The 15,485-nt window shown below is 45.6% G+C and overlaps 1 protein-coding gene across 1 annotated transcript in view; it reads right to left on the minus strand.

Annotated features, from left to right (window-relative positions):
- The window catches only part of ALG9 (ALG9 alpha-1,2-mannosyltransferase), a 79,628-nt gene that overhangs the window by 57,681 nt on the left and 6,462 nt on the right, over positions 1 to 15,485 (minus strand). Inside the window, exons 6-8 of the mRNA XM_004604683.3 lie at positions 13,440 to 13,575; positions 6,475 to 6,562; positions 6,191 to 6,296 (exon numbers count right to left, since the gene is read on the minus strand). Of these exons, the coding sequence (XP_004604740.2) occupies positions 6,191 to 6,296; positions 6,475 to 6,562; positions 13,440 to 13,575 (330 nt within the window). The remainder of the gene's footprint in view (positions 1 to 6,190; positions 6,297 to 6,474; positions 6,563 to 13,439; positions 13,576 to 15,485) is intronic.

Below are 15,485 nucleotides of genomic sequence, written 5' to 3' on the forward strand. Positions count from 1 at the left end.
AGGAATGACCCCTGTGCATCGCCGGGCGTGACCCAAAAAGCAATAAAATAAAATAAAATAAATATCACCACCTCCAAGAAGCCGTTCCAGATGCCACCAGGAGCAGTCGCCCCCACTGTCTTCCCAGTGGAGTACATAAGACACAGAACTGGGGAGGCATATTAGGCATCTGCAGCCTTGTTAGATAGCAAGTGTATGTGGAAAATGGCTAATGCTTGAAAGCTTTTTCTTCATGTCTTTGACTTAGATCTATTTGTCCGTTTATCCAAGAACCATTTATAAGCCTGTTATGCTTTCTTTCTTTCTTTTTTTTTGCTTTTTGGGTCACACCCAGCGATGCACAGGTGTTAGTCCTGGCTCTGTACTCAGAAATTACTCCTGGCGGTGCTCAGGGGACCATACGGAATGCTGGGAATCAAACCTGGGTTGGCCGTGTGCAAAGCAGATGCCCTACCTGCTGTGCTATTGCTGCAACCCCCTTTTATGCTTTTATATGAGCACTGAGGGGGCCTGTCTGGAGGTTCAAGCAGGGGAGCACAGCTCCTATCCACTGTCCTATCATTCTGGCTCCATACAATACATTTTAAATCTCAGGTAAGAAACTGTCTGCCACAGCTAATGAAGTACTCAGAGAAGGAAACTGTTATAATATAGCTAAAATAATGCCAAATAGTGTCAGAGATGTAAAAAAGCTGAAGTTTCCATAGCAGAGTCGTGCTCTCCCACTTGTTGGGTGATTTTGCAGCATCAAAGCACCTGTTAAAAGATAAGTCTTAGGGGCTGGAGTGATAGCATAGCGGGTAGGGCATTTGCCTTACACGTTTGCCTTGCGTGCAGCCAAGCCAATTGACCCGGGTTCTATTCCCAGCATCCCATATGGTCCCCAGAGCACCGCCAGGAGTAATTCCTGAGTGCATGAGCCAGGAGTAACCTTAGTGCATTGCCAGGTGTGATCCAAAAACCAAAAAAAAAAAGATAAGTCTTATAGTGGGGACATTGGTGACAAGAAATGTACACTGGTGGAGGGATGGGTGATGGAACACTGTATGACTGAAACCTCATCATGAACAGCTTTGTAACACTGTATCTCACGGTGATTCAATTAAAAAAATAATAAGTCTTTGATCCAATTGTTCATCAATTTGCTCAAGTGGGCACCAGTAACGTCTCCATTGTGAGACTTACTGTTACTGTTTTTGGCATATCGAATACGCCACGGGGAGCTTGCCAGGCTCTGTCGTGTGGGCGGGATACTCTCGGTTGCTTGCCGGACTCTCCAAGAGGGATGGAGGAATTAAACCCGGGTCGGCCGCGTGCATGGAATCATCAATTAAGATAAAATTAGCTGATGATCATAAAGCACTTTTCAGCTTAAAAATACATTTGCCTCTATTTTTATTTGGCATTTAGAAAATACAAACCTAATACATCACAACAGGTCTCACCAAAATAGTTCTAGATCTAGGACATGGAAGTGCTCAGGGAAGCATGCAACCAGACAAAATTCACTCATCCATTCATTCGTGACAAATTTGTCTCTGTACTGAAGTAACACTGCATTTTAACACTATGGGTTTTAGGCCTGCGTCAGTGAAATACAACACGCAGGGCTGGGAAGATAGCACAAAGCACTAGTGTCCATGCTTCGCACACTGCAGCCCCAGCTCAATCCTTGATGCAGCCACAGGCAATATATAATCACCCTGAACACCTCTAGGAAAAGCCCCAAGCACTATCAGTGAGGCCCAAAAACCCAAAGGAAATACAATCAACATGTGTATATATGACACTGAATTCACCACTGAAAGTGAGATTGTCTTCACCAGACAATGACAAATCTTTTTTTGCCCCTTTTTCCTTTTTTGGCTGGGGGAGGGGAGGCAGGGCCACTCCCAGACATACTCTGCCCAGCAGATGGTTCAATGACATGGCCTGATAGTACAGGTGCCAGGAATGACGAGGACCACCTGGCAGCAATTGGGAGCCTCCAGGGCTACACCTGGCCATAATCAGAGACTATGTGATGCTGGGGTTTGAACGTCTGGGCATAAAAGGTCTGGGCACAAAACATGCACTTTTGACGACTGAGCTACTCCCCAGTCCCTTAACAAATACTTACTGAGGACTAAACTCCATAAAGAATACTCACTCCTAAATATAAGTGTCCTCTGCAAGCCTACTGAAGCAAAAAAGACAACTCTCTTTACGTGTGGAAATCAAACACTTTCCCCCACATTGTCCAATTCAAAGAAGAGGTAAAAGCACTCTTCGAATTCAAGGCACTGAGATAGAACAGCAGATAAGGGCACTTGCCTTGCAAGATGCCAACTCAGGTTCAATCCTAGGCATTGCACATGGTCCCCTGAGCCCTGCCAGGTGTGGTCCCTGAGTACAGTGCCCGGAGCAAGCCCTGAGCACTGCCAGGTGTGGCCCCAAAGCCAAAAAGAACAGAAAAGAAACAACTTCAGGGGCCGTGAGATGGTACAGGGGTTAAGGTGCACTCATTATAAGCTGCCAACCCGTTTAATGCGTGGCGCCACAGGGTCCGATAAGCATCATGGGTGTAATCCTGGGGGTTCCTGAGTACCACCACTGTGGCCTGGGCAGCATCACATCCTCAGGCCCTTACTCTGAACCAAAGGCCCAGTGATCAAGAATGTGTTCCAGCAAAGCTTTACTACCACTAGAAAATCAATCAATTCCTGTAACTTCCAAAAAGTCAACAGCTGAACTGAAACTCCCCCTGGCTCATCAAAATAGGCAGAACAGAGTCCAAGGTCTCCTCCCAGTAAAACACTGGCCAAAACAAATAGCAGATACCAGTAGGAAGACTGGCCATTGCACTGCTGGACCCCAAAGCCTACCAAAGGGGTCCCTGATCACCCCTGGTTTAACACATGGTTAAACTAGAAACGTCAACTTAGCTCAACCGACCTCCTGTTTGTTTTGAGTTTCATAAACATCAGCTATCCAGTGGACTACAAAATTCATACGACAGTCATGGACTCATATACAAAGTTTTATAAATAAGCCGTCAAATGCGATAAAGGAGAAGAGGCCAATTTTTCAAAATTAAACTCACCAGTTAACATATATGCCCGCATGTCTACTTTTTAAAAACAATACTGAAGACAGAACCCAGTGTTATGAATGCAAGGCACTGTCCCACTGCCCAGTTCCACCGTCTACTCACCCACATAGAGTGTATATTATATTTTCAATCAAACCCATTTAAATCCAATTCTAATACATAACCTAGATGAAAGCAGAGAAGTCTCCCTCCGCCTTCTCCTTCTCATACAATCAAATCAAGACCTTCAAGTAGGCCACAGAGATAGTATAGTGGTTAAGGCATTTGCCATGCATATATGGCCAACTCTGGTTCAATCTCCCATACCACATATGTCCCTGAGCACAACCAGAAATGACCCCTGAACACAGAGCCAGGAATCAACTCTGGCCATTGCTGGATGAGGTCCCAAAACAAACAAAAATTTAAAAATAAATTTGGGCTGGAGGGATAGCTAGGAAGTAACGGGTTTTCCTTGCATGTAGACAACCCTGGTTTAATTTTCTGGCATCACATATGGTCTCTGAACACCACCAGGGGCAACTCAAGCACAGAGCGAAGTATAGCCCCTGAGCACCACTGTGTGTGACCCTCAAAAAAAAAAAAATGTTTTTCAAGTAAATTAAAACAGGCGGCAGTTAGAAACATACAAACTTTCCCTAGCAAAAGGGAGACATCTAGAGGCAAAAGTTTAAAATAGGGGCTCTTTCTCCTGTCAGTCAGGATCTTAAGCCCATAAATCCCGGAGCCTTTCAGAGTCTATTCATCGAGCAATTATTCTCTAGCCATTCAGTTTGTGAATTCAGTTCACTAAATAAGACATGGCTTATTTTGGGGCCAGAGTGATAGCACAGCAGGTAGGCGTTTGCCTTGCACGCGACCGACCTGGGTTCAATCCCCAGCATCCCATATGGTAACCCAAGCACAGCCTGGACTAATTCCTGAGTGCAGAGCCAGAAGTAACCCCTGAGCATAGCTGGATGTGACCCCCCCCCAAAAAAAAAAAGACAAGGCTTATTTTAACCCATTACTTGCCAAATACAATGACACTACTCCCCAAATCCTATGGGGAGTCAATTAAGTTTTAATAATACACTTACTTTCAACCTGCTAGTCTTATGGCAGACTGACACCAAAAAGCTATAGGCATGGAGGGGCTGGAGCGACAGCACAGTGGGTAGGCATTTGCCTTACACGCAGCCAACCTGAGTTTGATTTCCAGCAACCCATATGGTTCCCTGAGCACCGCCAGGATCGATTCCTGAGTGCAGAGCCAGGAGTAACCCCTGTGCATCGCCGGGTGTGACCCCCCCCCAAAAAAAAGCTATGGGAAGAGCTTAAATTAGTACTGGAAACAGATAAAGATAATATTAACCTGCTTCATAGGAGTGCCCAAGTCTATGATATATACAGAGTGCCCTCAGACCTTCAAAAGATGAAGACACAATACACTCTCTTAATGACAAACTTTAAAAAGAAATGCTTACTGACTGGTCTGAGCAGAAAGATCTCTAGTCCATTCCTCCCTCTGCAACTGTCACTAACTCAAATGTCCTCTGGCCAACTAAAACAAGCTCAAAGGCCAACCGAGTGACGGCCTCAGGAGAGGAGTGAAGATAAAGGGGAGATTGCAGCCCCAAAGGAAAAGCCTTCGCCTTTTCCCACTCAGCCCTAACCCAGCCACACGACCCACTCTCTCCCCATTCACTTCACCTGCTCTCCAGATTCTCCAAACTTCCTCTCCTAAAATCAGTGTTGAGGGGGCTGGAGCGATAGCACAGTGGGTAAGGTGTTTGACTTGCACGCGACCTACCCAGGTTGGATTCCCAGCATCCCATATGGTCCCCTAAGCACTGCCAGGAGTAATTCCTGAGTGCAAAGCCAGGAGTAACCCCTGTGCATCGCCGGGTGTGACCCAAAAAGCAAAAATAATAAATAAAAATATAATAAAGATCAATGTTGAAATGATACAAATTAATAAAGAGAAAACTGGCCGGAGTGAGAATTTAGCAGGTAAGGCATTTGCCTTGCACACGGCTGACTTGGGTTCAATCCCCAGCATCGCATAAGGTCCCCAGTAATGCCAGGAGTAAATCCTAAGCGCAGAGCCAGGAGTAAGCCCTGAGCACAACTGGGTGTGGCCCAAAACACACACACACAAATTTTTTTTAAAAAAAGAGGAAAAAATGTGTGTACCAGAAATATCTGGAGGAATTAACAATAGCTATTAACAATGGCTGTCTGAAGGTGACTGCACTGTATTTTTCTTTCCTTCTTTTTAGTTTTTGTTTTTGTTTCTGGGCCAGACGTGGCAGTGCTTGGGAGTTACTTCCAGCAATAGAGGGACACGCAGTTCTGGAATTCCAACATGCCAGGAATGCACCCCACTTCTTTAAGCTATCTCCTGGTACATATTTTCTTTTTTGTTGTTGTTGTTGTACTGATTTTCTAATGACAACAAAGAAAAAGCCACTTTTAATTTAAAAAAAGGGGGGGATTTAAAAAAAGGGCTGGAGCAATAGCACAGCGGTGGGGCATTTGCCTTGCACGAAGCCAACCCGGGTTTGATTCCCAGCATCCCATATGGTCCCCTAAGCACCGCCAGGAGTAATTCCTGAGTGCAGAGTCAAGAGTAACCCCTGAGCATCGCCAGGTGTGACCCAAAGAGCAATAAAAAAAAGGGGCGGGCAGCAATATCAAAAAATCAAGGAATCTACATTCCTAGTCTTCTAAACTCTGAACCTGGGAAAAACAGATGGTAGGACTAACAAAAAAACAGTATCTGAATTTCACAGTGATCAAGGAGAAATATTCAGTTACTACACATCAAATTCAAATGTCATTCTATTTTAAATTAAGATTACTGGGGGCTGGAATGATAGAACAGCAGGTAGGGCACTTGCCTTGCATGCAGCTGACCAAGGTTCTATCCCCAGCACCCCATAGAGTTCCCCGCTAACTGTGATCCCTGAGTGAAGGGCCAGAAGTAAGCTCTGAGCACCACCGGACGTGGCTCACAAACCAAAAAGGAAAAAAAATATATCATTTGTAAAGTAAGATTACTGGCAAAGAGGCAGATTAAGAATTCCTAACCCTTCCCCAGATTTCATCAAGTCTTACCATAAAGATCAGGGCCATGAGGAGTAAAGACATTATATAAAACAATGTTGAGTGGCGCGATCACCAGCTTCCCATAATAGTAGCTGTCAATGATCACCACTGGCACCTGAAACAGCAGAAAACAGATAAATGCCAATTGTGAAGCTTCACCCTGGACACGTTCTCTCAGTATGAACAGAATCAAGTCCAGAATGAACAGAACGGCCTGCCCATATCTCCTACCCCACATTGGCGGCAGCTTGTACTACAGCTTCAGAAGTCAAGTTTTAGAAAAGAAAACTCACCAGGAAAAGGATGAGGGCCACCAGTGACCAACACAAGAAGCTCTTCCACCTGTGTTTCATGATCAGCAAATCAAAAGCAATAGGTAAGCTAAGAGAGAAACAGAAAGAGGAGAGTTAAACCAGACACTTCGAGGGAAGATACGCTCAGACAGCTCAGATCCTCACAGACCTCATGCTGCTGAACTGAGATCATAATGTGTCTGACTGTCGCCATGAAGGAGGAGCATAGGCAGGTGACAGATTGTTGTTTCAAAACCGTATACTGAGAGAGACTCAAAAATAAATCTCAAAAGAGACCAACAAGCTACAGAGATGCTGTCAGATCCCGTGCCAGGCTGAGTCTCATCCTGGGCACCCCAGAGGTGGACGGAGGAGCCCACCACCTGCCCAAACAGAGCCCCAGCAGCCAAGAACCTCCATAACCCAATTACCACCATGCTCATGGCCAAACTCCACAGGCTCAGGACGAGTCTCATCCAATGAATGGATCTGTTGAAGAACTCAGATATGCAGACTATGTGACCGAAATCTCCTCCAGCTCTCATGGAGTCAGGGATGGGCAACCTCCCCCCATCCCCCTGTTCTTAAGGGAGCCTGGCAATCACACCCATGAACTGTCTCTGTATAAGCTCGTTAACTGGCCATGATTCAGAGATTCATAAAGAAATCTTGGAAGAGATCAACAAGCTGAAGAGTTGCCTCTGGACCCCAAAGTCACCACCTAGTTAAAAATTTAACTACAGCTGGATAACCCTATTTAAAATTTTAGAATTCCTGGAGTTTCTCATACTCTACACCACTGATATACCAGAAGTAGCACACCACATTGGATGGGATAAGAAGTCGAGGGCAACAATCTCAATTAAGGAAATATTAGCACACGCTCGGCCCAGATAAATCCGGAGCCGCTGAACATGAAGCGGACCCTCTGCGCCTAAAGACTTTGATTCCAGAGATCTAACACATTCGGGCATCCAGCGCTGCATCTAATAGCAATGCACTGGGACTGCGAACTGGGCTACAACTCTGTGCTGCCAGGGGGTGGATTTTTTTCCTCCCATTCCTATCTTCCTACACGGAAAGCGGCAGGCTGGTGGCATCCACGTGGCAGGCGCCATCTTCTATGACTCCAAACACAGAGGTATTCGGTTTTTATTTTTGGGGCTCCCAGGAACTCATGGGAAGGGGGCGTAACCAGCACGCCCTCGGCCCAGATAAATCTGGAGCCGCTGAGCGTGAAGCGGACCCTCTGTGCCTAAAGACTTTGATTCCAGAGACTTCTTACAGCAATGCACTGGGTCTGTGAGCTGGGCTATGTAATTTCTGGCAGAATTTTCCCTGGACTTTATACAGAAATCCAAAACCGCACGGACGCGACTTAACATTTATAATTGTCAGCAATGTGAAACGGTTCCTTTTGAACAGGTCTGACTTGGGGGGGAAAACTCCAAATAATAACAGTAAGTTTTTGTTGAAATATTGAAGGTTATAGCAGCCACCTCTCTGGACTGTGAACTAAGTAAAAGCCCCACGCTGGCCGACGCAGCGTGGCGTACACCATACTATGAGGCGCGGGAAGGGGGATGAGGAGGAAAAAAAACAAAAAAAAAAAAAAAGGGAAAAGGAAAAAGAAAAAAAAAAAGAGAGAGTTATGTACTTGTAGTAGTGGGGCTACATATATCTTCATTTCCAGCAATGGAAAACTAATTATCAAATGTAGTAGGTCTGTCTCTCTTGGGTGGAATCTCCAACAACTATAGTGAGTGTTGTGTTGAATTATGGAATGTAATCAAGGTAAAGAAAAAATGAAGTGAAATTCATTAGTTATACAGTAGGGGGTAGAGGGTGGGGGCGGGGGGTATACTGGGGTTTTTGGTGGTGGAATATGGGCCACCACTGGTGAAGGGATGGGTGTTTGAATATTGTATAACTGAGACATAAACCTGAGAACTTTGTAACTTTCCACATGGTGATTTAATAAAAAGTTAAAAAAAAAAAAAAGAAAATATTAGCACACAAGGCTCAATCTGTAACAACATGTTAGTAATCTTTTATGCTTAAGGCCTTAATGGCTCTAAGCTGAGATAAAACACATTTCACATACTTTCTTTTTTTTTTTTTTTTTTTTTTTTGCTTTTTGGGTCACACCCAGCGATGCTCAGGGGTTACTCCTGGCTTTGCACTCAGGAGTTACTCCTGGCGGTGCTTGGGGGACCATATGGGATGCCGGGGATCGAACCCGGGTCGGCCGAGTGCAAGGCAAACGCCCTACCCGCTGTGCTATCGCTCCGGCCCACATTTCACATACTTTCTTCTAAGGAAATCTTTTTAATCATTTTTGGTGAATTATTAATACGAGCAAAACAAAATACATTATTTAGGATCTGCTATTGGGGCAGGCTTGGGTGGTGATTGGGAAAATTCGAATCAATGGTGGTGGGAAGGTATAATGGTGGTAGGATTGGTGTTGGAATATTGCATGCAATAAATCAGTGCAAAAAAACTTTATAAAAATAAAATTAAATTTTAAAAAAGCTGTACTGAGCTCAGACCTGCATTGCAAACCATAATGACCAAAAGAAGAAAAGAGAGAGAGAGAGGGGAGGGAGGGAGGGAGGAAGGGAAGGAAGGAGGGAGAGAGAAAGAGAAGAAAAGCAGCTGCCTCAGACAGACTGGGGGAAGTGAGGAGGAGGAAGACTGGGATATTGGTTGTGGAAAATGTGCACTGATGGAAGGACTGGTGTTGGAACACTGCATGACTGAAACCCAATCATGAACAACTTTGCAACTGTGATTTACTGAATCTCATGGTGATTCAATAAATATAAAATAAAATAAAACCCTAGAAGACACTGTTTTAAAAAAAATCCAAAACTGTACTAAGCTTGGGACTGGGCTATGGCTTGAGTGAAAGAGTTTGGTCCCAAGGACAGCATGTCCAACCCATCCCAGCACTTCTGTGAGTGTCCCTGAGTCCAAAAGCACAGCAGATGTGGCCCCTATCAAATAATATTTAAAAATTAAAAAATACCAGTCTCGGGGCCGGAGCGATAGCACAGCGGGTAGGGCGTTTGCCTTGCACGCGGCCGACCCGGGTTCAATCCCCGGCATCCCATATGGTCCCCCAAGCTCTGCCAGGAGTAATTCCTGAGTGCAAAGCCAGGAGTAACCCCTGAGCATAGCTGGGTGTGACCCAAAAAGCAAAAAAAAAAAAAAAATACCAGTCTCTTTGCAGGACCTGTGAGAGTGTTCTTTGTCTCAAGGAGAGCAAAACCGACCTCTGGACTGGTAGAGACCGGTGGGGCGGGGAAGTAGATGGTGGGGAAAAAGGGCCAAGGGCACGCCTGGCATGCTCAGGGCTCTGGGTCTGACCCCTGCACTGTCCGGGCTCTCTCACTTCCGGTGCCTTATAGGCACTGCTGGGGAAACCCCTTCCCAAGCAACAACAAAAATCTGAGCCTCTAGAATAGGCTGATTCATACACAGTTACGTGTAATCAGCATTCAAAGTATATTAATTACTAGTAGACCTGCCCGGCTGTCTTAAATTCACCTGCCAAATAAATACTGACTCACCATAAAGAGAGGGACAGACATAGAAAGATTGCACTCATCTGTGGAATATAAAGTAACAGAAAGAAGACTAACACCCAAGAATGGTAGAGATAAGGTCCAGGAGGCTTGCCCCACGTCTTGGAAGCTGGCCTCACATGCGGGGGAAAAGGTAGCTCAGACAGAGAAGGGAACACCAAGAAAAAAGTGTCAGGAGGACCTGCTCGGGTTGGGAGACACAAGCTGAAAGTAGACTATAGACCAAACATGATGGCCACTTAATACCTCTATCGAAAACCACAACACCCAAAAGGTGGGAATGCCCTGCTACAGAGGTGGGGTGGGGTGGTGAGGATGGGGTGGGGGTGGTAGGAGGGCTCCTGGGACTATTGGTGGTGAAGAATGGGCACCGGTGGAGGGATGGGTACTCTATCATTGTATGACTGAAACGCAAACATGAAAATTTCTAAGTATGTAACTGTACCTCATGATGATTCACTAATTAAAAAATAAATTAAAAAAATAAAATACCAACCTTTCCATCCATAATCTATTACTTTAGTAACATGATAATATTACAGGCTTTGACCTCAGTTCGAATAAAGCCCTTTCTAATACCACTTGCTCTTCTTCCTTTCACTTAAATTCCTTGAGCCAAGTGGCATATGTGTGCTGCCTCGGCAAGTTCTTTTGGGGGGGCCACACCCAGCAGTGCTCAGGGCTGATTCCTGGCTCTGCACTCAGGCATCACTCCTGGTGATCACCAAGTTCACTCTGGATAGATGGAAAGGAATGGAAGCTGATGAAAGGGGGCTGGAGAGATGAAAAGGAAGAACGAACCATCGGGGTTCTGTGAGTCACACTTGGGTTAAACTCAGTAGAGGAGGGGTCTGCACTCTTGACCTGACAGTACGATTTCAGGCTTTGAAGGCCACAAACGACCTCTGCTAGATTATGTGTGCATGTGTGTGTTGTCTTAAAAACCCTTTAAAAATGTGAAAATAGGGACCAAGGGGACTGGGGTCCAGCATAGGAGTCAAGGCACACGAGAGCCCGTTTGATCCCCAGCATCACACAGCCTCCCAAGCATCACTGAATTTAGCCAGGAGGCTCCTGACCACTGCCAACATGGTTCTGGTGGTCCCTGATTCTGCAGGGCCTGAACAGCGCATATCCTCAGGCTTTGGCACTGAGCCAATGATGGCTTCACTAGCCCAGAGTATCATGTGGGAGGCATCACCATCACACCAAAAAGATACAAAAAACTGGGGCAGGATATGGCTCACAGGGCTGAGGGCATGCTTTACGTGCTAAAGCCCCAGGTTCAATCCCATCATGGCATGCTCCCCATTGCACCATGCAGTATGGCCCAAACCAAAAAACTTATTGGGGGCCAGAGAGAAAGTACGGTGGTTAGGGTGTTTGCCTTGCATGCAACTAACTCGGGTTCGATCCTCAATATTGCAGATGGCCCCCAGAGCACCACCAGGAGTAATCCCTGAGTGCAGAGCCAGCCCTGAGCACCACTGGACATGGCCCAAAACAAAAACAAAAACAAAAAATAAATAAAATGAAAACACGCTGAATGATAACAGACCAGCTAGATTTGGCCCACAGACTGTAAGCTGCCAAATCCACAATGTGGGACATCAAAAAGTTATTATGGAACTTAAAAGAAAACAAAGAAAAAGGGGCTGTAGTGATAGTACAGCGAAAACAAGTTTGCCTTGCATAAAGCTGACCTGGGTTCAATCCCCAGCACTCCAAATGCTTCCCCACGCCTGACCAGGAGTGATCCTTGAGCACAGAGCCAGGAATAAGCCCTGAGCACCACCAGGTGAAGCCCAAAAAGAAAAAAAGAAAAAGAAAATGGGGAAAAAAATAAAAGACAAGGAGTGTTAACTGTCCTAATTAGCCCTTTTTCAGGACAACTCCATTCTGAGGATCCTTTACAAGGCTGAGTAGTAATTCAGGAGCAAAGAGATAAAGTGGTCAGAGTCAAAGTCCAAATGTAGAGCAAAAGACACCCATTCCTACAGGATAATTCTATGTAAGAATATAAGCATGCCAGCACATATATATGTGCAAATCTACAACACAAGGATAATTTCTGGAAGGAGCTAAGCCAAACTGTTAGCAATTACTATCTTTGATGGTCAAATGGGAGAGAACAGAATTAAGAATTCTTGGGCGTGACAGAGCAATAGTATTGAGGGTAGGATGCTTGCCTTGCACAGGGCCAACCAGAATTCAATCCCCGAAGGCCCATAAGGTTCTCCAAACTGTCAGAAGTGATCCCTGAGAACAGAACCAGGAGTAAGCCCTGAGCACTGCCAGGTATAGTCCAAAAACAAAAAGTATTGATCTAACAATCAAACATATATGTGTGTGTGTATGTACACACATACACACACACACATATATATATACATGCATATATATATGTACACACATTGTCTTTTAGGGTCACACCCAGTGATGCTCAGGGGATACTCCTGGCTCTGCACTCCGGAATTATTCCTAGTGATACTCAGAGGACTATATGGCATGCTGGGAGTTGAACCCAGTTTGGCTGCGTGCACTGTACTACTGCTCTGGCCCCCAGGTATATATTTTAAGTAATAAAAATAAGTCACTAGTATAGTGACTGAGGTAAAGTAAAAATATTTCCTGAATTCTCATTCAGGAAATATAGGCAAGAAGTCCACAAGAGTAGAAATGGGGAGAACAATAGCTGATGAAGGAAAGACAGACACAAGGGCACTTGGCAAAAAAAATCAGGAGCAAGGACAGAGGAAAATGAGGCTCAGCTCTGAAGCAAGAACGCATGGGAGGACTCAAGGCACAGGTTGCTACAGGGGGAGAAACATCAGCCTCCAGTCAAGAAGGCTGAACTCCAGCAGCAAACCATCTTTACTGGGGGAAGAGCTTGGGTCACAGAGTGCAGTACTTGAGGCTTACCCCTAGCTCTGTGGTCAGGGGTCACTCCCAGTTATGCTCAGAGACCATCTGAAGTGCTGGGGATTGAACCAGGACCAGTTGCATGCAAGGCCTTAACCACTCTACTCTCTCCAGCCCCACAAACAGAATCTGAAAGGCAAATTACTCAACCTCTTCTTTATCCTTTACAGAGTTACAATCGTTGCATTTCTCTTCCAGGGTGAAAATTAGGGATAAAGTTTATCCCCCAAAACAGGGGTTCAGTGCTGTGTATCCCACAGGTGCTTAACAGTCACTGCTGTATTGGAACTAAGCATAACAAGCCCTGATAAATGTTCTGTGCTTTCCAGACACTTTGGAAGACCAAATCATTCTGATAACTCTAGGTCCCGTCCATAGGAGTTCTCTAATACAATACTGAGATTTACAATATGCCCAGAGATCCAGGGAAGAGAAGCTCTCTTGGTTCCTCACCCAAGAGCTGCGCTGAATGGCCAACCCAAGATAGCCCCAGCGGCTACTCCCAACACGGCCACAGAAGTCTTCTCCATATACCAGCCGGTCATGGCAATCAACGTAGTGTACATGCAGAAGCTACTAGGAAGGAATGCTGCAAGGAGAGAGAAAGAGAAAGGGGTCGGGGAAACAACAAGGATTAGAGATTAATTATGTGTCAGCTATAAAATATTTACCTATACTATAAAACATCAATTATCATTTTCTCACTTACTTTTGTTTTATTTGGTTTGGGGGCCACTCCCAGCATTGCTCAGAGTTAACTCTGGGCTCTGCACTCAGGGATCACTCCTGGTGGGCTCGGGGGACCATATGTGGTATCAGAGATTGAACCCAGGTTAGCCGAGTGTAAGGCAAACACTCTACCCACTATACTATCACTTGGGCCCCTCATTTCTTTTTTCTTTTTTTTTTTTTTGCTTTTTGGACCACACCCAGTATTGCTCAGAGATTACTCCTGGCTCTGCACTCAGAAATTAGTCCTGGCAGTGTTTGGGGATCATATGGAATGTCAGGGAAGGAACCGGGTCGGCTATGTGCAAGGCAAATGCCTTCCCCACTGTACGATAGCTCCAGCCCCTCACTTGTGTTTTTACTACCAAAACATGGTCCAAATGTATACCCACCACCTAAGCCCTGGCTCTCCTGGCTTCTGACACAAATTCAAAACATACAGCAATGCAGATTCCCAGGAATATGCTTCAAGAGACCCACTGCCATCAACCTATTTCTGAAAAGCTTTATCTTCTGAGATTTCTTGAGACTATCCTGGGACTGATGTGAACTCCACAGGAATTCTAGGGCTAAACACTGAAGGTGGTACCTCTCAGTACCCTGCTGACCCCCTGAAGTTTGGTGCCCCCCTATTATTTCCATCAAGCATTACTCTGTCGTATGCAGTCAAGGCCGAGCCCTATCAGAGTTGTGGTCTGATCTAGGTGTTTCTTTTGGCTTTCAGTTTGGGACCACACCTGACTGTGCTAAGGGGTCATTCCCAGCAGTGCTTGGGGACCATAAGGTGCCAGGGACCTCCCCCACGCAAAGTGCAAAACACAGGCTCCAGTTCTTTCAGCCACCTCCCCAGCCATGGTCAGTGTTCCTAAGTCAACACCAAAGTGCAGATGTGTGAGGCCAGGAGACAGGATAGTGATTGAGGGCATAGGCCTAGTGCACACCTGACCAAGATTCAATTTCCAGCTCCACCTGGGTCCCTGCATGACCTGGAGACACCTCAGGGCCCAAGCAGCACCGCACCCTCAGGCCTCAGCCATCAACTGACAAGCAGTGAGCTGAGAATCACTGACGGGATCCCCAGGCCCCCCGAGAGCCGGCAGATGGCCTCCCCACCAGCTCCAAGTACAGATGTGCCTCTCTCTGCTATTTGGGGCTGCTCCACTTCACACTAAGGGAAAAAAAAGCTCCAGCAAGAACCATAACAAACAGGCAGCCAATGGTTCGGAGGCTCTGCATCCAAGAGCGCCTTTAGCTTAACTGTACCTTCACGTTCTCAGTGAGTCACAAAACTAGATCTTCCCCTAAGTATTCCCCTCACAAGAGACTCTAACAGGGGTAGCAAAATAATAACAAAATAAAAATAAAAACACGTGAGGGACAACACTCACAGATAATGTTAAGTAATTCTCCTGCCTTCCCAAGTTGCCCGTTTGCCCGTTCTTGCTACCAATACAGAGCAAAGTGAGCAGAGGACTCGGGTGGTGGCAGCTCAGAAGGAAAAAGACAATCTCAATTAGGACAATAGCTCTCAAAATTACACAGGGCTGGGCCTGGCGGCCTCTGAAGAACAGAAACGTTGAATAGAGTAAAAGAAGGAAAAGTAAACATATGATCTTATGCTATATAGTGTTTTAGGTTCTGGTGCACACAGAAGAAACTGGTATTAATATCATTACATGTTGATCTTTTTTTCCAGAGAATTGAACCCAGGTTGACATCTGAGCAGCTGGTGCCCTTGGCTCAGCTCATAGCCCACAAATTTTCAAGGAT

This window comes from Sorex araneus, chromosome 3, assembly GCF_027595985.1.
Source record: "Sorex araneus isolate mSorAra2 chromosome 3, mSorAra2.pri, whole genome shotgun sequence".
NCBI classification, from domain to species: domain Eukaryota; kingdom Metazoa; phylum Chordata; class Mammalia; order Eulipotyphla; family Soricidae; genus Sorex; species Sorex araneus.